Below are 26,648 nucleotides of genomic sequence, written 5' to 3' on the forward strand. Positions count from 1 at the left end.
CACAAACTACATGTATTCACCACAATTTCCAGCCAACAGCTCTGTAGCTTCTAATAAATTATACCCCAGAAATCTTTCACTTTAACAAAATCTGTGAAAAGAACAGGCAAAAAAGATAATACACAGGAATGTATTGGCATGAAGTATTATAGCACAACAGTCTTTTTCAACTAACCAGTCAGTCCACCAATTTAACTAGTGACTCCCAGTTTGATCTGGCTCTTATCTGGAACTACGCAGTGTCTGCATGAATTACTTCCACTATTATTCTTTTTTCTATGATCAAGGTAAACAGGATCCTTACCACCCCATAGGCGATCGTGTCTGAGTACATTCTCATTTCTGGATACACACTGACAAGATACCACCTAAAGGTCTTGCACTGCAGTTTTTTCCTCAGGGCCTTCCTCTCAGAAATATCACCAATGTCAATTCCAGAATCCTGTGCACATAAAAGGGTCAGAAAAACAGAAAACGTATCAGTGACATAAAAGCAATTCTTGCTCGTATAAAACTGTCTCTCTACTGCCATGCCCACTCCAGCGAGGAACAGTAACACAAGAGTTGATCTCTCCACTGGATCAACAACACTGGTGTAAAGTGATTCTGATGTCAATGGACGTTTCATAAATCCTCTGTTTAAAGAGGATGTGTACCATAGTATTATAAACACAGTTCAGATTCTTAGGGCCTCATTCAAATCCCACTGTGGTCCATGGAAAGAGTCTCGTTGACTTATATGAGTTTTGGATCTGGATTTTAGTGAATGCCACTGTAATTCTCCAGTCCTTTTTGATTTTCAGATCCAGAAATAATTGGCATAAGGTAGTAAGTTGCCCAGGAAACAACCTTATTGTTGACATTCAACTGTGGCCTATTTATTAACGTATTCCTTTTTCTGCCTATTTCTGAAGTCTGGCCTTGTTGTTCCATTGTGAAGATTAGAATTCCTGCTCACCTTTTTGAAATCTCAGCCAATCTATTTTATACTGACATTAAAATTTCAGTTGATGTTTTTGTTAAAAGCATTTGCAGAATATCTCCCTCCCCTCCTTTTATTATCGGTTACTTTTATGGCTAACCCTCGGCTGGTGTGACACAATTTTGTGGAGTCCATGAAACATGAGTTTCATAAAAAGCCTGTAAGTGGAGCTCAATAATTTATCCCTTTAAAATCATGCAACTGAGATTTTTAGAGAGGGATCTAAATGCAAATCCATGGCCACTTTCTGACAGGAAGTAAAATTAGACATTTTACTGTAAATTATGTTCTCACATACAGCTCAATATAACAGAACAAAACTTCTTATAAATAAACTTTAGAGAGAACTCGGACAATCTGTTTGGTTAAACAACAGGTCTTGCTTGAGTCATAAATGCCCGAAGTGTCTTCATTGTCTGCTGACATCAGGATTTTAAAATGATGTTAGGAAATGCTGAATTCTCTTTCATTGGTATATCAAAAGGATAGCTTTATAGGAGCCTGATTTTATAGTCTGAAGCACAGGCTGGTCTTTGCATCACAGAGTGTCTCTGTCAGGGGTCTGCAACCTTTCAGAAGTGGTATGCCGAGTCTTCATTTAGTCACTCTAATTTAAGGTTTCACGTGCCAGTAATACATTTTAACATTTTTAGAAGGTCTCTTTCTGTAAGTCTTTAATATATAACTAAACTATTGTCATATGTAAAGTAAATAAGGTTTTTAAAATGTTTAAGAAGCTTCAATTAAAATTAAATTAAAATGCAGAGCCCCCCCGACTGGCGGCCAGGACCCGGGCAGTGTGAGTGCCACTGAAAATCAGCTCACGTGCCGCCTTTGGCACATTTGCCTACCCCGGTCTATGTAATTAATATTATCCGGAGCAAGAATCTTTTACAATGCAGGCACTTCCTGACTGGCTCTAAAGTAAATTTGGCTTCTATACTGGCAAAGTCTATTAAAAATACCTTGCACCAAATTCAGGCCTGATGCAAATAGGTGCAACTCAAACTATGCCTGGCAGAAATCATTCATCTATCTTCATATAAAACTGCCTCTTAATTAACTAATTGATCTCTCTCCCCTGGTCAGGAATGTGACTGGCTAGAGCCGTGGTTCTCACCTGGTGGGACCCCGGCCCACAAGGCCACCCTTCAGCACACAGCTGAGTTGGGCCGCAGCTGTGTGCTAATTGGGCCGCATGCGGCCTGTGAGCTGCGGGTTGAGAACTGCTGGGCTACAGCATCAGGTGCCCCTGAGGCTTCAGCTCAAGCACTCAATATCTTACAAGTCAGTCTGAATCTTACCAGCAAAAACCTCCTATACACAATAGCTCACTACTACAGCAGGTATACAGAACTTGCATTTGAATGCTTTTCTGAATTTCCAAAACTATCGCTGCTCCTCTCAGCCTGTTCATTTCCTCTTTGTCAGATTACAGCTCTCTCTCTAGGTCACTGGTTCCCTCTTGACAGCTGCCTTTGTGCCTGTGGCCTCCGATGACTCCTTTATCTACCCTGAGCTCTGTAAATTTACAATGTATAGTGATGCTCAGCTGCCCCTCTATTGGGTTCCAGTGCATCCCCATTCCTTTCTCATGCAACACAGTATCCTGCAGTGCTTATTGCTCCTGAGACTGATGAGCACTCTAAGGAGCCAGATCCCTGTAAAGATGCAACCGGATCCTGACATGCAGTTGGAAAGGAAACCAGCTTGCACACAGTACATTGTTTGGGTATAGCAGAGGCCAGCTTGTATGTAATGGGAAGCTGAGAATTGAATGTCACTGGAGGCATGGGAAAAAGCCACGGTCAAGACAGAGCAGATTGATAGAGCAGATTGATAGTTAATCATAATAATACCACCTAGATCTGCTGCAGTGCTTCTCATTAGTAGATTTAGTCTCCTATGCGCTGTAAAACTGCAGTCTCTTTACAGGTGCTGGATGGTGTTGGTGGCCTGTGCTATACAGGAGGTCAGGCTAGGTGATCTAGTGGCTCCTTCTGGCCTTAAATTCTATCATTCTGTGAGACAAAGGGTGGGTTTTTAGTTAAACAGCCTGAGTTAAAACTGACTCAAGGTCTTCTTTCTGATAAACCCAAGAGGCAGGACCCCTGGTCCTTAGGGAAGGGTTGGAAGGTCTTTGGCCCACTGAGGCCCTGTAAGACTGGGGAGCCTGTTCTGAGCTGATGGTGAGATGAACTTGTGAAAACAAGAAAAAAAAACCCATGTGTGGGGTCTGAAGGACTAATCACCAAAATATCAATTTATTTACATATAGTTGTTACCATAACAAGTCATAATTTACCATTGGTTACCACAGCCTGATTCTCAGATCTTCTGTATTTCCCCTCTTTACAGGAAACCCATGACAACACCTTGAATAACTACTGGTAAATGTTGAGATTTACTGGTTACTACTATAAAGAAAAGGAGTACTTGTGGCACCTCAGAGACTAACAAATTACTCATTTTCTTTTTGTGAATACAGACTAACACAGCTGCTACTCTGAAACCTGGTTACTACTATAGAACACATAGGTTGAAATGACTTTCACCGACGACTGACTGGTCACTATGTTAAAAAGTAGCCCGGAGGTGACAATCTCATTCTGTTAGCGATTCTATGAACCCACAAATCCCTAATCTCACAATCCCCTCCTACCTACCCCATTTTAAACATACTTCTGTTTCATTTGCTAGCTCAGAGGATGACTTCTTCTGAGTGATCCCTTCACTTGGCACTTCCCAAGTTTTGTTTCCATTTTAACATGCTTATTGAGTCTATTTAGCTTGGTATTTTACGCTACACTCCTCATCATGGTATCAGAGTGCTTGAGGAAAGCTTTCAGTGCTTCAAATACAAAGATCCCAAGATAGTAGCCACTGCTTCCTGCCACACAGGACAAGCTCCCTCCTTTTAGCCTTTGATGCTCTGAAATCTTTGGACATGTTTGATTGAGGAGTGCTCCCCAGTTCTGGGAATTATTCCATGAAAAAGTAGGTTCTACTGGGTATTTGCTACTTTGGAACAGCATAGAATCATAGAATACTAAGGTTGGAAGAGACCTCAGGAGGTCATCTAGTCCAACCCCCTGCACAAAGCAGGACCAGCACAAACTAAATCATACCAGCCAAGGCTTTGTCAAGCTGGGCCTTAAAAACCTCTAAGGATGGAGATTCCATCACCTCCCTAAGTAACCCATTTCAGGGCTTCACCAACCTCCTAGTGAAGTAGTAGCTCCTAATATCCACCTAGACCACCCCCACTGCAACTTGAGACCACTGCTGCTTGTTCTGTCATCTGCCACCACTGAGAACAGCCTAGTTCCATCCTCCTTGGAGCCCCCCTTCAGGTAGTTGAAGGCTGCTATCAAATCCTCCCTCACTCTTCTCTTCTGCAGACTAAATAACCGCAGTTCCCTCAGCCTCTCCTCGTAAGTCATGTGCCTCAGCCCCCTAATAATTTCCACTGCCCTCCGCTGGACTCTCTCCAATTTGTCCACATCCCTTCTGTAGTGGCGGGACCAAAACTGGACGCAATACTCCAGGTGTGGCCTCACCAGTGCCGAATAGAGGGGAATAATCATTTCCCTTGATCTGCTGGCAATGCTCCTACTAATACAGCCCAATATGCCGTTGGCCGTCTTGGCAAAGAGGGCACACTGCTGACTCATATCCAGCTTCTCATCACTGTAATACATGCATACTGCATGAAAAGCCGTGGCTGATACAGGTGAACAAACAAATCCACTATAAGGGTTCCAATCCCTCTATTTTGCATGAATGTTTAATTTCTGTCCAAACACATAATTAAACATTTATACAAGTGCAACAATAATCAACAATATCTGACCAGCCAATTTGCCTTTTCTTCCACACACCCACTTTGTGCATCTGCATTATCTTCTTTTGTCTCTTTCTGAAACTAGCTATGGCTTGAAGAGTGTCCATAGTTTATATTCCACCCTTAATGAAGTCTTAGGATGAAGAAAGGTGCAATGGAGCTAATGCCACTCAGTAGGATATAGGACTTTGACATAATCAGTCCAATACTTTCCTTGCTCTTCATCCCTTTAGCCCTGTGCCCTACTACACTCCTGGTAATCTGCAGCATGGATGTTCCACGTGCTGTGTCAAAGTTATTTTTTGAATTGCTTCTTAAACCAACTCAAAAACATAGACGTTCTTTCTTTCTCTTCTCTGACACTTTTTCTGTACAAACAGCAGATTGCATAACTTCTGCCCTTTCGAAAGAGAAAAAACCTCCCACACTAATGATGTTGGTTTACTTTTCAGACTGATTTGGTGCGTGCCGATAAGTGGAAGCCTGTAACATATCTTCCACTTCCCCTCACCAACAATACTTGTGAAAGATCAGATGGTGATTTCATTAGCTTCTTTACTCCTACTGGATTAAGCTTCCTGATTCTTGAGGCCAGCCCTGATCCCAGTGAAACATCAAACTGCTGCTAGGTGCTTTAAATTATTCAATTCCCCTAGTGGACTCTAAGCCAGTGCCAGATTGCCACAATGGAGCCAAACTCCACCATGCTCCATGCCTAATCCCAATATGTCCCCTATGCCAGGATTGGGACGTTGGAGGAGCAGGGCCCAGCCTGGCACATCTATACAAGAATATAGTTCCTCACTGTTAGAGGGATTTTCTGTTAGCTCATTGAGGGCCCATATCTCCTCTGACATTTTTCGTATTAACTTTGCAGCTAATACCAAATCACTGCCAGGCTCAGGTTTCATAGATTTTTAACCATATGAAAACTAGAACATCTTCTACCTTGAAGATACCATTTTTATACTACTGTGGCACCTAGAGGCTCCAACTGAGACATGCTAGGTACATAGTAAGAGACAGAGTCCCTGCCCGCAAAGGTAGGAGAAAGAAAGGAGTTTTATCCCCTTTTACATATGGGGAACAGAGGCACAGAGAAATTAAATGGCCTGGCCAAGGTTTTACAGAAAGTTTGTGGCCAAACTGGGATTTGAACTCCAATCAGCTGCCCTGGTCCTGACTCTTAGTCACTACACCACCCTTCCCCTGATGTTCCTCTTGGTCATTTTCACTCTGTGCTGAGGAGAAACCCTTATACATAAAAATGCCTGTCACCTCAAGGAGTCTGTTGTGCTGCCTACAGCAGGCTTCACTTTCTCATTCATCTCCACAGTGGGACATTACACATATGAACCGCTGACACCATAGTCATCTAACATTCTACTGGGTCCGATCCTCTTTGCCCTTTTGTTTGCCACTGAGGAATTACTCAGCACAAGCATTACTAGGCAGTCTTAAGAGAAAGAAGTTTGAAACTTAAGGGATACAATGGAGATGTGGCTGCTGCTTCCATGCCAGTTACTGCCTTCCTCCTCCTCCCACCATCACCCAATTTCCAGAGGAAATTTTGCTTTGGGGTAAAGCATTCTGTACTAGTTTTAGCTAATGTGATTTATTTTCTTCTGGTAGTGGCATTATATCTCCTCTCTCCTTCCTTCCCCAGATCTTCTGCTCATAAGTGCAAGCACATTATCAATAGTAATCAAACCAACCCCCCACCCCCCCTTGACCCAGCCAGATATGTAGGACCTCTAAATTTCTGTGTAGTTCCACAAGAGACGAACTGGAAACAGTCCATTACTGAACTGGGGGAAAAAACGGTCTTTTCCTAGCTAAAATAACTTTTTTTCCTCAGGTGTGGTGAAACTAACTTAGGCAAAGTTCATTGTTTTACTTTTAGCACAAAAAATAGTAACAGGACAAATTATGCCAGTTTCACTGCAGCTGAAAAATTGTTCAGAAAGAGATTTGAGAGAGATCTTTTATTAATTTTAAAAAATTAAATTAAATAAATTGCTTGAGTTCATTTATTTGTTTTGTGCTATATTCTTCAGCAAGAGACAGCTGGAGGGAGTTGCAACTGCAAAGCAAACAGATTCATTTAAAGGACTCAAAACTAAAATGAGAGGCCAAATTCTGCCCTTGGTTATGCTAGGGTAAATTCAGAATAACTTCAATAAATTCTAGGAAGTTATAACCATATTTACATGAGTAGAACTGAGAACAAAATTTGGTCCTAAGATTACTCATCTGAGCAAAGATCACTTAATTGAATAAGTGTTTGTTGGATCTGGCCCCTGATGTATTTCTACAGATCAGTATGGGAGTGTGTCTATAGTCTGTATTTTTAAGGGGATGAACTAATTGACCTAATAATAAATAATATCATATATTCAATTTCTAACATTTTAAAATCTTTTTCTTTATTGTTTATTTAGTAAATATAAACAGCACAGCATGTAGTGAGGACTTTGACACACACATGCATTAAAGGCTATGTAGCATAGCTATAAAATCAAGAGTCTGCTTTTACTAATTTTGGCTTCCCGTGTTGCGGCTGCTGTTTTACTTTAAAAAAAAAAAAAAAAAAAAGCAGTGTTACTCACAGTAACATAAGTGGGAATATGCTATCCATATAGAGACCTAGAGCCATGAAATGCCACTTGTTCTGTAAGGGGATTTCCACCCCTACTAGGTGAGTCCCATTGAGTAACACTGGGTTCTTGGAAAAGAAAAATACACCCCTTCCAGCATGACTGGTAGAAATTTAATACTCCCATATTGCACGACAGGGCTTCACTCTAACACAGGTAAAAAGTATACTAGATAGACACATGAATTTGAAGCTGAAGAGCACCTCCATGTAAGCTTGAAAGCTTGTCTCTCTCTCCAGCAGAAGTTGGATCAATAAAAGATATTACCTCACCCATCTTCTCTCTCTAATAACCTGGCACCAACATGGCTACAAAAACACTGCATGTAAGCTTCATCTCTGGCATTCCTGCAGGTACTAACTTCAAAGAGCCTTGCAGGGTCAACAATGAATAAGAAAAAAGCAACACGGCAAGAAAGTCATTTTTAAATAAACTGCAGACCATTAAACGGCTCACAGAGTAAGGTGCTACTCCATATGAATAAGTGTGGCTAAATGTAGTCCTAAACTAGAGCTCATATTTTGGGCCCAGAGCTAAGGCTATCGAAGCATGCCGGTAATCTTTGCAACCTACCTCTTGGGGTATATTCCATGCCATGTAAACATGGCTTTTAAATTCATCCATCCAGACTTCGGCCACTCTTAGAGCATTCCTTCGGACATGAGCAGTGAGGTCTTCTGTGTACGGCTTATGGGCTCTTTCAATATGGGCAATCCTGGAGCAAGGCAGCACCTCAACACTACCTCCACATTGCCATACCTAGAAAAAATGTACAGTACTAGTTGAAGTCAGTAAACTTAGCCTACTATACAGTAGTGCAGTGTCTTATCACTTTCAACAGATATGTCTAAAACCAAAAGCGTTTCAACGTAATACTGATGTTAAGAGGAAACACAACCAACTCATATTGGGCTGTCCAAAAATTACGTTAGAACAAAGCTGATACTCCTTTAACAATTTTTACAGTATCACCTAAGCAGTTACTTCCAGAGACATCCTCCCTTAGCCAATGTGCCCAGCCTCATGGCAGTGGTGGTAGTAGTAAAAATAAATAAATAAATAAAGCCTACTTATTTAGCATTTATCAGTAGCTCACAAAACACTTTACAATCTTTAACGTATTTATCCTCCCAACACCTATGTAAGGAAGGGCAGTGCTATTATTCCCATTTTACAAATGGGAACTGATGTACAGAAGGGCTAAGTGACTTGCCCAAGGTCACAAAGGATGTCCATAGTGGAGCAGGAAATTATACCCGGGTCTCCTATGCCCTAGCCCAGTGTGCTGACCACTGATCCCAGCAGTATCTGGGTGCATTGTACAAGGCATATAAATAACTGCAAACTTTTCCCTCAGAGAGGTCACATGTAGTCCTTCATACGCACACCCCACTGCTCAGAACTAGGTAACTTTAGAGGTGGGAAAACCAAGCCACTGAACTGCATGTCAGAAGATCCCAGAAAATCCAGATTCCAAGAGGCATGGAAAATAGATGCATCTTACATCTTGCTTTAAACACAGCCCAGATAGCAGTCAGATGTATTTCTTTTGAGACTGAATTCAGAAACCAGGGTTCACTACTGAGAATGACCTATCCACAAGTTTCATACCTTGCAAATGATAGTCAATCCATTTATCACATTAGCTGGATGTTTCTATTAAAGTGTGCGTTGGTGTCGAGTAACACAATAGTGAATGGCTAATGCTTAGAAAGTGGTATTGCTGGTTGAGAATGTTGTCTTGGCTTATGATTTCCTTGCTTTTAAGTGTTTAGTGTGTCTGAGGAAATCCACTTGATCCTTAGTTCTTTGTTTGTTTTGCAGGGGAATGATATCTCTACACCTTATATAATGGGAGCTTTATATTATAACATAATAGAATCAAGGCATCAAATTCAATATAAGAGACATAATGGCATAGTGAATGCTCTTCAGGCAGAAACTCAAATGTGCAGGAACTAGCCCCATTAGAGTCTGCTGAACTGAACCCAAAAGTTTTTGACATCAATTTGGCAGAAGAGGCAGTTACTCACCTTGTGCAGTAACGATGGTTCTTCGAGATGTGTGTCCCTATGGGTGCTCCACTTTAGGTGTCTGGGTGCCCCTGCACCTCTAATCGGAGATTTTTGGTAGCAGTGTCCCATTGAGCCCGCACATGTGCTCTCCCTCCCTCGTGGTCTGCCTCGAGGCTATTTAGCACTGCACAGGTGAACCCCCCTCACTTCCTTCTGTACCACAGAATCCTATAGAGAACTCTGAAGTAGAGGGGAAGAGGGCGGGTTGTGGAGCACCCATAGGGACAAACATCTTGAAGAACCATCATTACTGCACAAGGTGAGTAATTGCCTCTTCTTCGTCAAGTAGTGTCCCTATGGGTGCTCCACTTTAGGTGACTCCGGAGCAGTACCCACCACTGGAGGCTGGCACTTCAGAGAGGAGTCTTACACTACAGAGAGTACTGTGGAGTCGAAGATGGTGTCAGAGACCAAATCTTCAGTTATTGCATAATGTTCTGCGAAAGTATGGACAGAGGCCCCAATCACTGCTCTATAGATTGGGGAGATAGGGGAATCCCCATGGAATGTGACTGAGGTAGGAATTGATCTCATGGAGTGCATACGGACAGAAGCAAGTTGCTAAGTGATTAATGCAACTAGAGACTCATTTGGATAGTCTTTGAGGAGATATCACAGAGCTTTTGGATCTTTCTGTGGACGAAAGGAAGAGTTTAGGGGATTTCCTGAAGTCCTTAGTCCTGTCCAAGTAGAATGCTAATGTCCTTCTAATATCTAGCATATGCACAATTATTTTCCAGTTGTCACAATGTGGTTTTGGGAAAAAAACAGGGAGATAGATCTGTTGATTCATATGGAAAGTACAGAAAAAGTAGGGAGAAACTTGGGATATGGCCCTAGATTTATTATTATTGTTATTATTTTTAAAGACAAAGGCCTTGAATATTGGGTGTGCCATCAGGGCCGCTATTTCTCCTATGTGCCTAGCTGAGGTGAAGGCAATTAGAAATGCTGTCGCCATGGACAGGTGTAAGAGAGAACAAGTTGCCCTGGACTCGGAGGGAGGTCTAGTCCAAGCTCTGATAACTAGAGTCAAGTCCCAGGCTGGAGCGGGTGGTGTCACATGGGGGAAGAGAGTCCCAATGCCCTTAAAGAGTCTACGCAGTAGTGGCTGAGCAAACTCCAAGTGGGAAGCCATTTTCGCCATGAGCTGTACCTTAAGGGAGCTGAGTGAGAGTTTAAAATGTCATGCAAAATCAGAGGGAGGAAAGAAGAGGTTGGGTCTATCCATTTGGAATGGTACAAATTTGGAGTCGTTTCCATTTTGTAGATAGGTATGTGGAGTGGTCAACTTGTGGTTGTGTTGCAACATGTGTTTCAGTTTTTCAGAGCATTCTGCTTCTAAGCCTTGGAACAAAGAAATATCCAAGCCTGGAGGCGGAACAGGAGGGCATATTGCCATCTGCTTCAGGTAAGGGAGCCAGACTTGTCATAGTCGAGAGGGGCAATCACAATAACTCTCGCTTTGTTTCGTTGAATTTTCAACAGAATCTTGGATAGGGTAGGAAACTGGGAAAAGACATACAAGTGGGCCTTGTCCGCTGGGAAGATGAGGGCAACTACCAGTGAATGTTTCCCCAAAGGGTGGCTATATCTTGAAGCACCTCTGAATTCAGTATACACTCATTGTTGTGAGAAAATTTCAACTGAGACTGTTGGTTATCCCATTCTGTATCCCTTGTAGACAGACAGCTGAGATGAGCACATTGTGATGGGTGCATCAATTCCGAAGTTTGAATGCTGTCTTGCAGAGGGAGGGAGATCTGGCAGCTCCTTGGCAGTTTATACAAAACATACAGGTCACACTAAGTCCATCATAACCTTTGTGTGTTGTTTTTGATGAAAGACAGAGTTTGTGCACAGGCACGCCTGACAGCCCTTATCCCCAAAAGAGTGATATTGAAGGTCATTTGTGTGGAAGGGTATTTGTCCTGAACCTTGTTGTTGTGTAGGTGAGCTCCTCAGCCTATTAGGGAGACATGTCCCAGGGTGGTGAATGTGGGTAGTGAGAGGAGCGCTCTCGCTTGTACTGCATCAGGTTGGTGCTGATAAAGTCCAGTCACTGTACAGGGGTTAGTATGCCACTACAATGAAGTGAACCTTGGAGACTACCCTGTGTGGAGCAGTCAGTACCTATAACGATCCTGCCCCAAAGGTAAGCAGCAGGAAATATCCTGTAAAATGGTTGTACCTGAGATATGGAAGTAGGCACCCTGTAGGTTCAGGGCTAGAAATCAATCTCTTTGCTCTACAGCTGGTCCTAACTGCTGTGAAGTAACGTAAGGTAACTTCTGAGTGGCGTGACAGGTGTATAGATGGCAGCTGATGCTGTAAGGTATCATTGTTCAGGCCCCCGACCAGCTTATAAGAGGCAGTTTGAGAGGTCATGGACTGGGGTGCAGACTGTTCTCACTTTTGAGCCCTAGGCCTCTTACACTGTTGCTCATAACAGCACAGAGATGGTGAGTATTGAGAAGATTGTGATCTGTGGTGTGGTTGAGAGGTATATCTTCTCTTCTGTTCCACAGTGTAGATTCCTAAGGAGTGTAGTGCGGTCCAAGAATCCTTCAGGATGTGGAGAGAATATCTGTCTTCTCCGAAGAGTTTGGCCCTTCAAATTGGAAGTCTGTAGCTCTTTGGGCAATCTAGAGAGGTGTAGCGAACAACAACAAAAAAAAACCAAAAACAAAAACCAAACTCACAACCCACCTCAGTACCACTGTCATGGAGACTGGGCGGGCAGCTGTAAGAGCTATATCCAGTGGTGTCTCTAGGACCGGTCTGGCTATTAACTGACCTTCTCTAAGAATGGTCTGAATCTGTTCTTTTTGTGTTTCCAGTAATGTTTCAGAAACATGCTGGGTTTCCCAAGATTAACAAAATTGTTTTGGCCATGACAGTTTGGTAATTTACGACTCTAAACAGTAATGTTGTTGATGAATACGCCATCTTCTGAAGCCTGATCATAAGGAGTTGACGTGGCATTATGTTGCTTGCTTCATGCATTAACCACATCCACTATGATGGAGTTGGGCTGCGGATGTTGAAAACAAAGTCTACCTCTTTGGGTAGAGATGTAGTGTTGTTTTTGTTTTCACTCTGTTGCTGGTTGGTGCGATGGAGGCTGGCTCTGACAGATGATTTTGGTAGGATCTAGAATCAGCTTATTAATTGGGAGGACAGTTCTAGATGAGAAAGTAGTGTGCAGAATTTCCATCAACTTGTGATGTGTATCTGCCACCTCCTGTAAGGGAATTTGCAGCTTGTCTGCCACCCTCTTGGTAAGATCCAGAAAGTTCTTAAATCTTCACCTAGTGATGAGGGGTGGGCAGCACAGTCTCATCTGGGAGAGATGAGGAGAAGTGTGCTGAAGAGGAAGCTTCCTCTTCAGGTGCTTTTTTTTCCCCTTCCCCCTTCTTTCCTGTTCTGAAAAAGCTTTCTCCTGTCCTGGCTCAGGTGCTCTCCTGCTCTGGCTCAGGTGCCAGGCTGTAGCAAACCATCTGGTGGACTCTCCCATAGAGACACCGGAGACAGACACGCCATGTGTGTGTACATACCCGAAGAGTTACAACATGGTCTTGGGAGGGAGAGGCAGGAAGGCAGGCATGGGCAGTTGGCATGAGGGAATTGGGGATAACCCTTGTATTGTGGTGGTGGGCCACCTTGAGGGGCCAGGGAATGATCTCCTCCTGGCCAGTGTCAGATTCGTCAGTGGGTAAGGGTGCAGCTGACTGGGGTATTGGCAGTATACAGCCCAGTGCTAAGAGCGATTCTGGGTGCCGGGATGTGCTCGATACTGGGGTCCTGGTACCAAGTACTGGGGATTGTGGTTCTTCCCCAATCATCAGGTCTCTAGGGTACCACAGAGGAGGGTCCATGGTACATTGTCAGTACCGATAGTTGGGCGGAGCACTCGCTAGATGAGAGTTTTGCCCGGTACAAAAAGTTTGTTGGTGCCACTTTTTTAGAGATGGTACGGTAATTGCCCCCTCTCCTTAGGGGACAGTACCCTTGTCTCAGAGCATGATGGTGGATGCCTCTGGTGTCTCTGTGCGGAAGCAGAGCTCACAACAGGTCTTCTCTGTGTTGCTCTTGTACAGATGGTACGGTGGTAATTGTGCCCTCTCTGTGCAGTAGTTGCCTAGAGTACAGAGCTTACAGAAGCCCCTTGTCAGTGTGGAGAGCAGAGCCCAGAGCAGGAAGCCCCTTCTCAGGTTTCAGCTTCCAGAGCTTCCTGACCCCCAGCGGCAGCTGAGCTCACAGCAGGAGGTTCCTCTGCTGGTATTGTCCTACCAAGATGGCCACACTGGGGAACACCCCTCTGGCTGGCCAGCTGCTCGGGGATCCATACCGAGGTGGCTGCACTGAGAAACACCCCTCTGGCTGGCCAGTTGCTCGGACGAGCCTTTCCAGCGGGAGTCTGCTGGTGGCTTCTTCTTCTTTTTCTCTCTCTCTCTTCACCACTCGACCCCTTTTGATGTGAAAGCTCTGGGGATGATCCAGGGTCAAAAGCACGCAGAGTCCCCTGCAGACAAAGTGTTTTCTCTAAAGGGAGGAATTTTTACTTCAGCTCCCAGCTTCTGTGAGGCTGCAGTTTTAGGTGTGGCAGGTAAAGCACTTCTGTGAGGGTCTCCCAGGCACAGTGAGAGTCTGGCTATTACAGGAACTGGCAGGAGGGGCACTGCTTGGAGCAGAGAGAGCTAGCCAAGCCCCTGGGCAGGGGGGTTTCATCTTCTAGCAGGGAGGAATATGCAGAAGAACATCGTCTTTCCCTTTCTTTTTCAGTTAAAAAAAATTAATAATAATTATGAGTTGTCAAGGTTCCTCCCCCACTCTGAACTCTAGGGTACAGATGTGGGGACCTGCATGAAAAACCTCCTAAGCTTATCTTTACCATCTTAAGTCAAAACTTCCCCAAGGTACAAAATATTCCACCCGTTGTCCTTGGACTGGCCGCTACCACCACCAAACTAATACTGGTTACTGGGGAAGAGCTGTTTGGACGCGTCCTTCCCCCCAAAATACTTCCCAAAACCTTGCACCCCACTTCCTGGACAAGGTTTGGTAAAAAGCCACACCAATTTGCCTAGGTGACTACAGACCCAGACCCTTGGATCTTAAGAACAATGAACAATCCTCCCAACACTTGCACCCCCCCTTTCCTGGGAAATGTTGGATAAAAAGCCTCACCAATTTGCATAGGTGACCACAGACCCAAACCCTTGGATCTGAGAACAATGAAAAAGCATTCAGTTTCTTACAAGAAGACTTTTAATAAAAATAGAAGTAAATAGAAATAAAGAAATCCCCCCTGTAAAATCAGGATGGTAGATATCTTACAGGGTCATTAGATTCAAAAACATAGAGAACCCCTCCAGGCAAAACCTTAAGTTACAAAAAAGATACACAGACAGAAATAGTTATTCTATTCAGCACAATCCTTTTCTCAGCCATTTAAAGAAATCATAATCTAACACATACCTAGCTAGATTACTTACTAAAAGTTCTGAGGCTCCATTCCTGGTCTATCCCCGGCAGAAACCAGCCTATACACAGACAGACAGACCCTTTGTTTCTCTCCCTCCTCCCAGCTTTTGAAAGTATCTTGTCTCCTCATTGGTCATTTTGGTCAGGTGCCAGCGAGGTTACCTTTAGCTTCTTAACCCTTTACAGGTGAGAGGAGCTTTCCCCTGGCCAGGAGGGATTTCAAAGGGGTTTACCCTTCCCTTTATATTTATGACATGAGTCTACTAGATGCGGGGTTGGGGGGGGGGAAGAATGCCCCTAGACAGGGAAGGAAAGTGAAGTTCTTTTCCTTTTTCTCTTTTCTTTTTAAACCAAAGGAATAAAATAAAATAAAAACACTAGCCTGAGTACTTTTAGGGAGAACAAAGGTAACAAAACAAACACTACTTATGCTAACGACACAGATAAGGAAGGGACAACTGCTCCTTCTGTCAGAGGCCAAAGGCGGTAGAGAAGGAAGTGTGTGGGAGGGGGGGGCGGGGGGGGGTGTTCCGCCAGTGCAGTACTAAATAGCCTGGAGGCAGACCACGAGGAAGAGCACATGCGCAGGCTCAACCATGCGGGGGCTCAAAGGGACACTGCTACCAAAAATCTCCAAATAGAGGTGCAGGGGCACACAGACACCTAAAGTGGAGCACCCACAGGGACACTACTCGAAGAAGAACAGAGTTTCATTGGGATGTGCTTGTGCTTGCGTTATGACATGAACACCATCAAGTTGTAACACCACCACTGGAAATCCCTGGCCTTTGGTATCCCCTCCCAATAGGGCAAGAAGAGAGGAAGGATGGCTCCTTCCCAGTGAAGCTAGCCCAGAAGAGTTCACACTCTTGTTTCCCTTCCCTAGGGAGTACGGAAGGTGGGTTGGCAGATCATCAGGTGCTGAAACTGAAAACTGAACCTCTCCAAGTCTGTCCATCCTATATGCATATACTCTACCAGGAAGACACTTAGTTCAGCCATTCATTTTATATATTTAGGCAACTGGATTGAATACAGCATTTCGGCACTTGGCAGCTTCTGAGACTGAAGGAATGTGGCATGGATTCAGAATGTTTACAAAGCCTTTTCTGGACTGGTGCCTAATTACGTTCAGCATATGCTGGGAGGAGAGATACAGCCTCGTTGTTTGAGCTCACTGGATGATGAGCCACCCCATGATCCCATAGTACAGTCAAATGAGAAAGCAGCTTAAAAGACTTGTGCACATCTTTGCCTTAAGGACTTGGAATCCTGTAAGGGGAATAAATATAACCAATCCCAGTGAAAAACTGTGACAATCACCATGAATATTTAACAGGAACCAGGTAATTGTTCTGGCATGAAATAAATAACCTGAAAATAACATTTTTGTTCTCTTATATATTTCTAAACAGAATATAAAGTAGACAATCCAGTTTTAAAAGCTACCAAGAAATATTAGTTTCTGAAAAATACAATTCTAAGTAGTTCACCTGCCTTTTCTAAGATAGATCATAAATGTGAAATATCAGGTTTTGCTCACACTGTGTCTGCCTTCAAACTCAGCCACTTCTCAGTACAGCACTGATACCCAGTTATAAATTGTTTTAAAAAACTGAGTTATTCTGTGTACACTGTTCAAATTAATATAAAAAAGCCACGGAAGATGTAGGATGGCCATAAGTTTCACTAAGACAGGATTCATGCATCACCTTTCTTCCTATGACAACCTTCAGTTGATTTTAATTAAGAATGGGCCTGTTCCAAATCCTACATCTGAACTCTTCCAAAATTTGGGGACGCTCGAAGTCAGATCTAAACTCCAGCTCTGTAATAGGCTAAAAAAAACCTTAATTTCTACAGCAGGCTGAACATCAGAAGAGTTTGAACCTGGATCTGAAATTTTAGGCTCAGTCTCCTCTAATTTTACCACACACACACACACTGATGTAACAAATATTATAATATGGTTTATAAACAACAATTACCCAGTCTCCCAGTAAACTCCAATTAATCAAACCTATAAGCCTTCCCTTTCTTTCCTACACACTGTCAGTCTTTGTTCTGTTTGTGAAGAATAATTAATTACACTGCTGCAAGAAGCATGAATTCACTTAAAATCTTAATGTTAAGTAAGAGCTGTCAATACAGGTGCTGACAAAATGGGATAGTTGTGCAAGGCAGATTCTAAACCAAACTTAATTATTTATAAGGAAAAAAGTCTCCTGGAATACATGAAAATGTGATTAGCATTTGGTTCAGATGTGGCTGACAATGTGCCTTTATAGCATCTATGTATCACGGTGAAACTATGCCACTCAGTTACTAATTCTTGTACTAAAGAAGTGAGAAACAAACATGATTTGAATATCTGGGGCTCATACATCAGGTTATAGAGTCTCTACAGGGCTATTAGCCACAGTCCTGTATTGGGAGCAGCATACAAGCATGCTGTCTGAGCAGGAGGCACAAATTCACAGAGCACCCAGAGGCACAAAGAGTGTGTGCGCTGGCTCCTTCACTCACTAAGGGGATGTAGCACAAACTCCCCCATTCAGCTGGCCAGCTCTTCTGGCAGGTATGGGGGCCAAGTCATGGTCCAATCACTTTCTTACTCTCCACTAGAATGGCCTGTGCCCCAGGGTGCTAGCAGGGAGCAATGAGGGCACTCAGAAGAGCGCACTGAGTTTTAGTGAATGGACACTATTGCAGGAATTATCAAGGTGAGAATAGAGTCCCTGTGCCCGAACCCTTTCATTGCACACACACAGAGGGGGCCTGTCACCAAAACAAAAATGCAAGGTGGCCTCCAAGGCTGTGATTTTCAAAGGAGCCTAAGGGAGTTAGCACTCAGTTCCCATGGAATTTCAATGGAATGTCCGTGTCTAACTCCCTTAAACGTCTTTGAAAATTCAAGCCCAAGAGAATAAGCGTTTTGACTGGGATTAGAGTTTTGCTGGCCAGTAAATTCTAAACAGGCCACAAGTATAAAACCGTCTGACCAGCGGTCTTTGGTTTTCCTGATTCTTCCTTTATTACAGCTGAAATAGGGAACTCACAAGTTGGCCCAGTTCTGCCACCCAGAATTTCTTTGCCCTTTATGTTCGCTTCCCACATTATCCATTTTACTTATGCCCTCCAGAATTTGTTCTAAAACAACCTGGTTATAGAAGTGCAGATCTGTGGCACAAAGCCAACAGACCCATAGGCAAGACGAACTGCACTAACATCTCTGAACTTAGCAGCTTTTGGTCAGAAGAAAGGTAACTTTCTTCTCACAGACCCAGCTCACCGGAAGTTGGGAGGCTATTTGCAAAGGCCAATTCCTGATCCCATTGAAATCCATGGCAAAACCAACAGTGAGTTCAAGGAATCCAGGAGTTGGTCCTAAATATTTATAATGTCCTGTGAGATCCCTGAATGAAAACTGTAAAGGGAACAATCCTACTTCTCCTTGCAATACATGGTAGAACGCCCACGGAAATACAAAGTATTATTATTTGTTATGCTTTACTTATACTGCATCTGAACTTCAGCTCAAAGAGACTCCAAGAAGGGAACAATGAAATTATACATATTATTATACAATTATTTTCAGTTATAAATAGAAGCATGTATACTTTATGCCATGTTCTGTGTAACCCCCTGAAATTACGTGTAATTACACAAGCACAATGAGTGTCTGTCACTCTCCAGTGGCTGGTCTGAATAAGAAGATAAGAGATTACTACAACTATCAGCTAGTGGATTTACTTTTTTAGCTCTTGTGCTTTGGAGTTGCAGGTCCATGGTTCAATCCCCACTAAAAACATAAGATGGTGGGTCATTAGATACACAATAAGGAAAAAAGAAAAAGGAGTACTTGTGGCACCTTAGAGACTAACCAATTTATTTGAGCAAGAGCTTTCGTGAGCTACAGCTCACTTCATCGGATGCATACCGTGGAAACTGCAGCAGACTTTATATATACACAGAGAATATGAAACAATACCTCCTCCCACCCCACTGTCCAGCTGGTAATAGCTTATCTAAAGTGATCATCAGGTGGGCCATTTCCAGCACAAATCCAGGTTTTCTCACCCTCCACCCCCCCACACAAATTCACTCTCCTGCTGGTGATAGCCCATCCAAAGTGACAACTCTTTACACAATGTGCATGATAATAAAGTTGGGCCATTTCCTGCACAAATCCAGGTTCTCTCACCCCCTCACCCCCCTCCCAAAAACCACACACACAAACTCACTATCCTGCTGGTAATAGCTCATCCAAAGTGACCATTCTCCCTACAATGTGCATAATTAAGGTGGGCCATTTCCAGCACAAATCCAGGTTCTCTCACATCCCCCCCACCCCCATACACACACAAACTCACTCTCCTGCTGGTAATAGCTCATCCAAACTGACCACTCTCCAAGTTTAAATCCAAGTTAAACCAGAACATTTGGGGGGGCGGTAGGAAAAAACAAGAGGAAATAGGCTACCTTGCATAATGACTTAGCCACTCCCAGTCTCTATTTAAGCCTAAATTAATAGTATCCAATTTGCAAATGAATTCCAATTCAGCAGTTTCTCGCTGGAGTCTGGATTTGAAGTTTTTTTGTTTTAAGATAGCGACCTTCATGTCTGTGATTGCGTGACCAGAGAGATTGAAGTGTTCTCCGACTGGATTTGTGCTGGAAATGGCCCACCTTAATTATGCACATTGTAGGGAGAATGGTCACTTTGGATGAGCTATTACCAGCAGGATAGTGAGTTTGTGTGTGTGGTTTTTGGGAGGGGGGTGAGGGGGTGAGAGAACCTGGATTTGTGCAGGAAATGGCCCAACTTTATTATCATGCACATTGTGTAAAGAGTTGTCACTTTGGATGGGCTATCACCAGCAGGAGAGTGAATTTGTGTGGGGGGGTGGAGGGTGAGAAAACCTGGATTTGTGCTGGAAATGGCCCACCTGATGATCACTTTAGATAAGCTATTACCAGCTGGACAGTGGGGTGGGAGGAGGTATTGTTTCATATTCTCTGTGTATATATAAAGTCTGCTACAGTTTCCACGGCATGCATCCGATGAAGTGAGTTGTAGCTCACGAAAGCTCATGCTCAAATAAATTGGTTAGTCTCTAAGGTGCCACAAGTACTCCTTTTCTTTTTGCAAATACAGACTAACACGGCTGTTACTCTGAAACCTGACAATAAGGAAAGGCAGAGAGAAAGAACAAACAATTGTTTAATTAAACAGGCTTTGCCATCACATCAAGGGTCTATTTCTGGTTGGAGATAAGCACAGGGAAGAGGCAGATCTTGTGGTTAAGGAAGAGAATTGGGAGATCTTAGTTCTATTCATGGGTCTGCCACAGAAAAACTGTGACCTTAGAGCCACATTTGCCAGACTTATTCATCTTGAGTGGTACCTTAGTTTGTGAGTAGTCCCACAGATCTATAAAGGGCTAAAGTCAATGGCATTGTTTCAGATTAACACCAAAGTAATTGAGAACAGAATTTGTTCCTAAGAGTGGTTAGGACCTCAAGGGTACCTATCATCCAAATATGGACTATGAACAACAGAGGAGATTAAAGGAAAAAAAAATCATCAAAAAGTCAAAACATGAAGATTGCACCCAATTGTGCTGGCAGCCATATTGGTAATTCTCCTGATTTGACCAGCATACCTGACTGGTTGGGCCTATGGGCCAGATCCTCCAATCTGTATGAAAGGTGATCAGTGCAAAATACTGACGGGGTAGGGAGGGCAAAAGTGGCTTAAAGATCTAAGATGTCCTGGACTACTCAGAACTGCTCTCTCTTACACTGGCTGTCAATGGTCCCAAAGGGTGAGTGAGTTCAGCCATCCTCCCTTTTTCCAGAACATGCCCCTTATATTGGCTTCTATAACCCCTATGGGTAGCCCTATAAAAGGGGAAATTCTCAAGTAGCCAGTCAAACCAGCTTTATGGATACACTGCACCACAGGAATGACTGGGAAAGCAGCCAGAGCAGGGCCACAGATGTGGCCCTATACGTTTACATGGCAAGGACAGGTGATCAGCAATGCTCATTTAAAAGCCTTCTTATATAAGTGGAAGGGAAGATACTTGAAGATACTCCAACAACTATGGTTTAAAGGAAGCAGAGCACCTTTTACTGTTGGTGAGGCAGATAATTTATATATGGTGGCAAGAGCTAGAAATTGCTAGTTCTCGGGGGGATCCCTTGCAGAAGGACACGATGTATAATGTGATAAAGGATTCCATATGCAATTTCTACATGTATGTACACACTTTTGAAGCTACCTTGTCTACAGAAGAATACAGACTGCAATCGAGTGATAAACAACAATGCCTAATACTGCAGAACCCCAAAGTTACAAACACCAGTTACGAACTGCCGAGTACACCACACACCTCATTTGGAATTAGTAGTAAGCAATCAGGCAGCAACAGAGACCAAAAAAACCCAAAAACACAGCAACACAACAATATTGGACAGTACGGTTAAACAAACTACTAAAAATAAGTTTTAATAAAATTTGACAATGTAAGGAAACTGTGTTTGTTTAATTTAAATTAAAATGGTTAAAAGCAGCATTTTTCTTCTGCATAGTAAAGTTTCAAAGCTGTATTAAGTCACTGTTCAGTTGTAACCTTTTGAAAGAACCACCATAATGTTTTGTTCAGCTACGAACAAACCTTCATTACCAAGGTGTTTGTAACTCTGAGGTTCTACTGTATTCAGCTTTGCAACAGGTGTCTGCAAAACAATCTCATTGAGACTTTCCCTGTAGGGAATTAGTGAAGGTTTTCGTCTGGACAAGGAGCAGCAGCCTCAGGGAGTATTTTCATGTCTTCAGCAGAATGGAAGGGGATGTTTTTAAAAGGCTTTTGTTGGAGGCCCTATTATTGCTGGGTGTTTCCCCTCTGCTGTTTGCTTTAGAAGAGTTATTTATGAATTCCAATACTGCAGATTCACTGCACAAAGTGTTTTGTTAAAAATCTACCATAGGGGTTATCCTTTAAAAATAACCCAAACCCTCCTTCAGTACAAAGTCTTCTGAATTTTCCTTTGCAAGGAGAACCTTTGAATCAAATGCTTGCTCTTGGCATGGCTCCCTGAGGAGGTTCAAGCAATCAGAATAACCCCAAGAAGTACTTAGAGGATTCCCCCTTTCAAACGGGTTTCTTCACAGCTATGGCGAGGTGGCAGAATGGTCTGTCTTGGAAGAATTTCAAAGCAATGTCAGGCATACCAACAGTGCCTGGGAGATTTCGAATGCCTGTGAAGCAGAAAGCATTGTCTTCAGAGGGCCAAGGTCAGCTGAGGTTGTAACCTAACCAAAGGAAAATACATGGCTGTTCTGGAAGATGCGGCACGAATATCAATTGAAGGAAACTGGTCTACGAAAAAAGGGAGGGTTCAATCTCATTTACAAAATCTGCAGTTTATCAGTAAAGAAACTAATGGCTATGTGGGGACAGAGACACACTCCACGTCGCAGCATTCTCTGGTAATGATTATTACTAACAGTACATTGATAAGGCACCCATCCTCGTAGCCCTACATTTGTGTGCACTCGTGTGCAGACAGGCTAGAATGGTACCACACAACATCTTCTCACACAGGAAACAGGTATTTTGCATCCTGCCACTGCCACCAACTAAGCGAGGCTGAAAGGAAGAGAGATGACCAATCCCAGCCACAACGCTGCACTGGTGAAGAAGATTCCAAAGCCTGCAATAAGCATCTTCTCAAGCATCATCTCAGAAAGATGGTTCTATATGTCACTCTACTATATTCAGATATACACGCAAGTTAGAGAGGTGAGATCCAGCTACTGAGAACCATCTATCCCCAGCTTCCACACCATCCCTGCTCAGCACATGTGTTTGCTCACACTCTGCACTAGCTGAAGCTGCAGACTAGTCTTACAGGATACCCCTACAGAGAGGGAGGCAATAAGAGACAAAGGCATGAACTACCATGGAAATAATATGTGCATCCAAAAGAAATGGGCACTACCTCTTAGTCTGGTGCAGATGAAAGGAGGCACTTTGGACCATTGTTACTGTCTGGGAATCCAAGAGCAGAAATCAATCTAGTAAGGCCCCAAGTTTGAAAACCTCCTGGACAATAGACAGGCAGAAGCCATCAGCTGAAGGAGCAATCAAAGGCTTTGCCTGTTCTTAAAAATGCTTTCACCTGCCTCCCAGCAACAACTCTGGATTAAACTTAAAACACACTGGCTTTCATAGAGGTCACAGACTCCTACAGATATTGGGGAAGTCAGGGAAAGTTTCTGTCTTGGTCAGGTGAACAGGAGACTCACAGATGATTATCAGCTTTCTGATGACACAGTAGCCAAAACATGCCTCCTAGGGGCTTCACACTGAACAAAAAGATCATCCAGATTGGATCCTTTGGGACTCCAAGCCTTAGCCATTCCCAAACACTACACTCTCTGCAAGGAATGAGGAGGCCCATTTTAAAACTCACTTCTTCCTCAAGGCCCACAAACACGAAATCCTGCCAGTAAATATGGTACTGCTAAGTACCGGGCCAGGTTTGGCCTCTGCCCTTATGACTTATGCGATGCTAAGCACACTGTCAGCACTTGAGAACAGATGAGAATATTAAAACAGTTCCATCCACCCTACCAGGGCCAGAGTTAATTCAGCAACACAGGTCATCAAAGGCACAAAAGACTACTACTAAGATCCTAAACCCGTAGTCCGTCCAGCTTTAGGTCCTCATGCTCAAACAGATGCCCTAGCAAATTTCCTTTGCCAATGGCATGTGGAACTCCAGGGAAGAAAGCATGTGTCATGGCTGATGGATGATCAGATCCATGTAAAAATACACATCAGACCCCGCTAACTCCTTAGGAACAGTCAGGAATGGCTCTCCATAGCTCCACATGTGGAGAATTTGAGGAGTTCAGCATCCCAGGGTCTGGGGAAGTAAGGATCAGAGCCCCCAGTTGTACCACACAGTTCCCCATCTGGCTTTTTGTAGTCCAAAGCCTGAATTTGATCCCCACAACGTACCCTTGATCATGAATTAATAAATTAACATTTTCAATTAAACAAAAACACAGCTGCATGGAGTGATTTAATCATGAAACTTTCCAGAGGCTTTACCTCCAATTTGCGTTTAAGATTACAATATATGCTATTGTCTGAGGTTTGTTTCTTGGTTCTAGGGCCACGGGTAAGCTTTACTCACTAATGATTTCACACCACTGTATATAAACCATTAAAAATGTCTAGATATAGGGCTTTCCTCAACAGTAATACAAGCAGGAGTAAAACTTAGAAAACTCACAGGGGAGAGAGAAAAATTGCAGAACCAAAAATCAGCAGCAACCTCCACTCCATCAAGCTGATAAGGTAGCTCAAAATTGGATAGTCCTGGCCATGGAAGGGGCATGGCCATGACAGCTTATGCACTGATACACGGGATCCTCTCAGAATGATCCAGGGGTAGCCTAACCATAATAGATAGCTGCTCTGCACCCCTTTCCTAATCAAAAATGTTAAGAGGACTGAGACAGTAACAACAGATGGAATCTCGCTTTTGATCAGTCTGGCACAAGGAGGGATAATGGATACACCCCCAAGTTGGCTTTGGTGAATCTGGTCCCTATTCTGTTAGATGCAGATGTCATAAGAACAGCTAAGGGGAAGGGATTACAAACAGCACTTTTTAAATATTAAAAAAACCCAGAATTTCCATTTTGAGAGCCAGAAAACCTTCCTCAGATGAAAAAGGTCCACATTTCTACTTACTTTACGTATTTCTAAATCTCTGTCCTTGGATAAATCCCATTCAAGTGCATTTAACTGTGTCTGAATTCACAAACGTTCAATCAAATCAGCTACTGCATTGAAGCTCATCCCCTTTAGAATATTTAATTTATACTTCGACATATGAAGATGCACCACTTGTTCATTAAAAGTGTTCCTTTTTTGTCTCTTTAATCACTGAGTGTTCCTTTCATGTTGCTGAGGCTTAAACTAATCAAAAACAAATTCTGCACGACACTAAGCAGTTCATTAGCATGTACCATAGTTGCTGAATTCATACTCGTCATACAGTCTCTTAGAAAACCGAAATGGCCTTGTTCGTGACAAACATTATATTTGGACTCCAGACAAGGCTCTTTAATAATTAAATAGTTTGTTAGGACCTTTCAAAAAGCTAAAGTATTTTCTAGTCTCTCTGAAGTCTTCAGAAAAGAAAGCATTCTTTGTATTTTAACAAACATCCTGCAGAAAAAAACCCCAGCCAGTGTGATTTCATTATTTTTGTGGGTCCCAACAGATAGTCCCTTATCTTCAACATGAATGTTTGGAACAATTTACCATATAAAATATTTGTAGATTGTGGACATTTATGTTTCACCTAAGGTTTTTTTGTCGTTATTGTTAATAATTTATAAGTCGCCAACAGTGAGCTTGGTATTTTACAGACAAGTATGAAGAAAAGTTCTCTGCCCCTTCCAATGTAAACAGACCACATCCAGATGGGTGAATGGGATGCAACCCAAACGAAAGTGACGGAGCGATGAATTTTTCCATGTGTGATGATGGTAGTTCTGTGATTTCTTGGTTCCATATTTTTTTTCATCTAACAGCTCATTGTGGAAAGTAGTAGGGTTTAAAGGTCTGATACAAAGCGCACTGAAATCAGTATATGTACTTCCATTGATTCCCCAATGGGCTTTGGTTCAGGCACTGACTGCTTTTTGGTTGTAGTGTGTTTTAGGGAAAGATCTCTGTAAACCTATTATTAAACATTTCTCATTGGGTCAAATTGTTATTCAGACAAAACGTCCATTGAAATCACAGTGTTTTAACTGAGGATTTTGCTCATGCCATATTCCATACAAGGTTTGCAGAAAGCCCAAGTCCAGGTTTGCACACCCTGCTGATACATGAAGACAAAACTTTAAACTGGAACTCAATTAGGTTCTTTCAATAACAGCCTCCTTTGGAAGGAATCTGCCCAAAGAGTCGATCTAAACACAATGTCTTGGGCGGTGTGAGGGGAGTTCATTCAGGTGGTGATTCAGGATATATGCGCTATAGGAAAGGCTGGGAATTACAGAGTTAATGTAGGATATGTTCTTAGTTTGTCCGCATGCTTTCATTTGTGCGCAGAGCAGAACTTTACAAAGAATCAAGACCTTAGTATTTATTACAGCAAGCAGAAATTAACAAGAAATTTTGCACTGATGTGAATCTGTCTTTATTCTGTGTTAGTGGCAGCTCGAAGAAGCATTCGTAGAAATTAGATCAGAGAATTTAGAGGTGGAAAAAATCATTTAGATTAGTTAATCCATTCCCTTGCCATCACAGGACTGTCCCTTAGTATGAAATGACCAAAGTGATGTGGTTTCTTGGGAGACTATTCTCATTTCTCTCTGTCCTGGTGCCTTCCCTTTTATTTTGGACCAAGTTTTGAACGTGTTTGTGACGGTAACCATTCTCACACCCAAGCTGAAAATTCTAAGGGTAAGCTGCAATAGGACCAGAAAAAGACAAAAGGGAAAGCTAAAAGATTTTTTTTTTAAAAGAAAAATGAAAAGCTTCAACATAACTAGCGTTGGTCCT

At 42.8% G+C, this 26,648-nt stretch overlaps 1 protein-coding gene across 3 annotated transcripts in view; it reads right to left on the reverse strand.

The window, feature by feature from the left end:
• GALNT18 (polypeptide N-acetylgalactosaminyltransferase 18) overlaps positions 1 to 26,648 on the reverse strand; it is a 389,415-nt gene that overhangs the window by 86,348 nt on the left and 276,419 nt on the right. For all 3 annotated transcript variants that reach the window (XM_073347598.1, XM_073347597.2, XM_073347599.2), the window contains exons 7-8: positions 8,057 to 8,242; positions 305 to 442 (exon numbers count right to left, since the gene is read on the reverse strand). In XM_073347598.1, the coding sequence (XP_073203699.1) occupies positions 305 to 442; positions 8,057 to 8,242 (324 nt within the window). The remainder of the gene's footprint in view (positions 1 to 304; positions 443 to 8,056; positions 8,243 to 26,648) is intronic.

Source organism: Lepidochelys kempii, chromosome 6 (assembly GCF_965140285.1).
Source record: "Lepidochelys kempii isolate rLepKem1 chromosome 6, rLepKem1.hap1, whole genome shotgun sequence".
Taxonomy (NCBI): Eukaryota; Metazoa; Chordata; order Testudines; family Cheloniidae; genus Lepidochelys; species Lepidochelys kempii.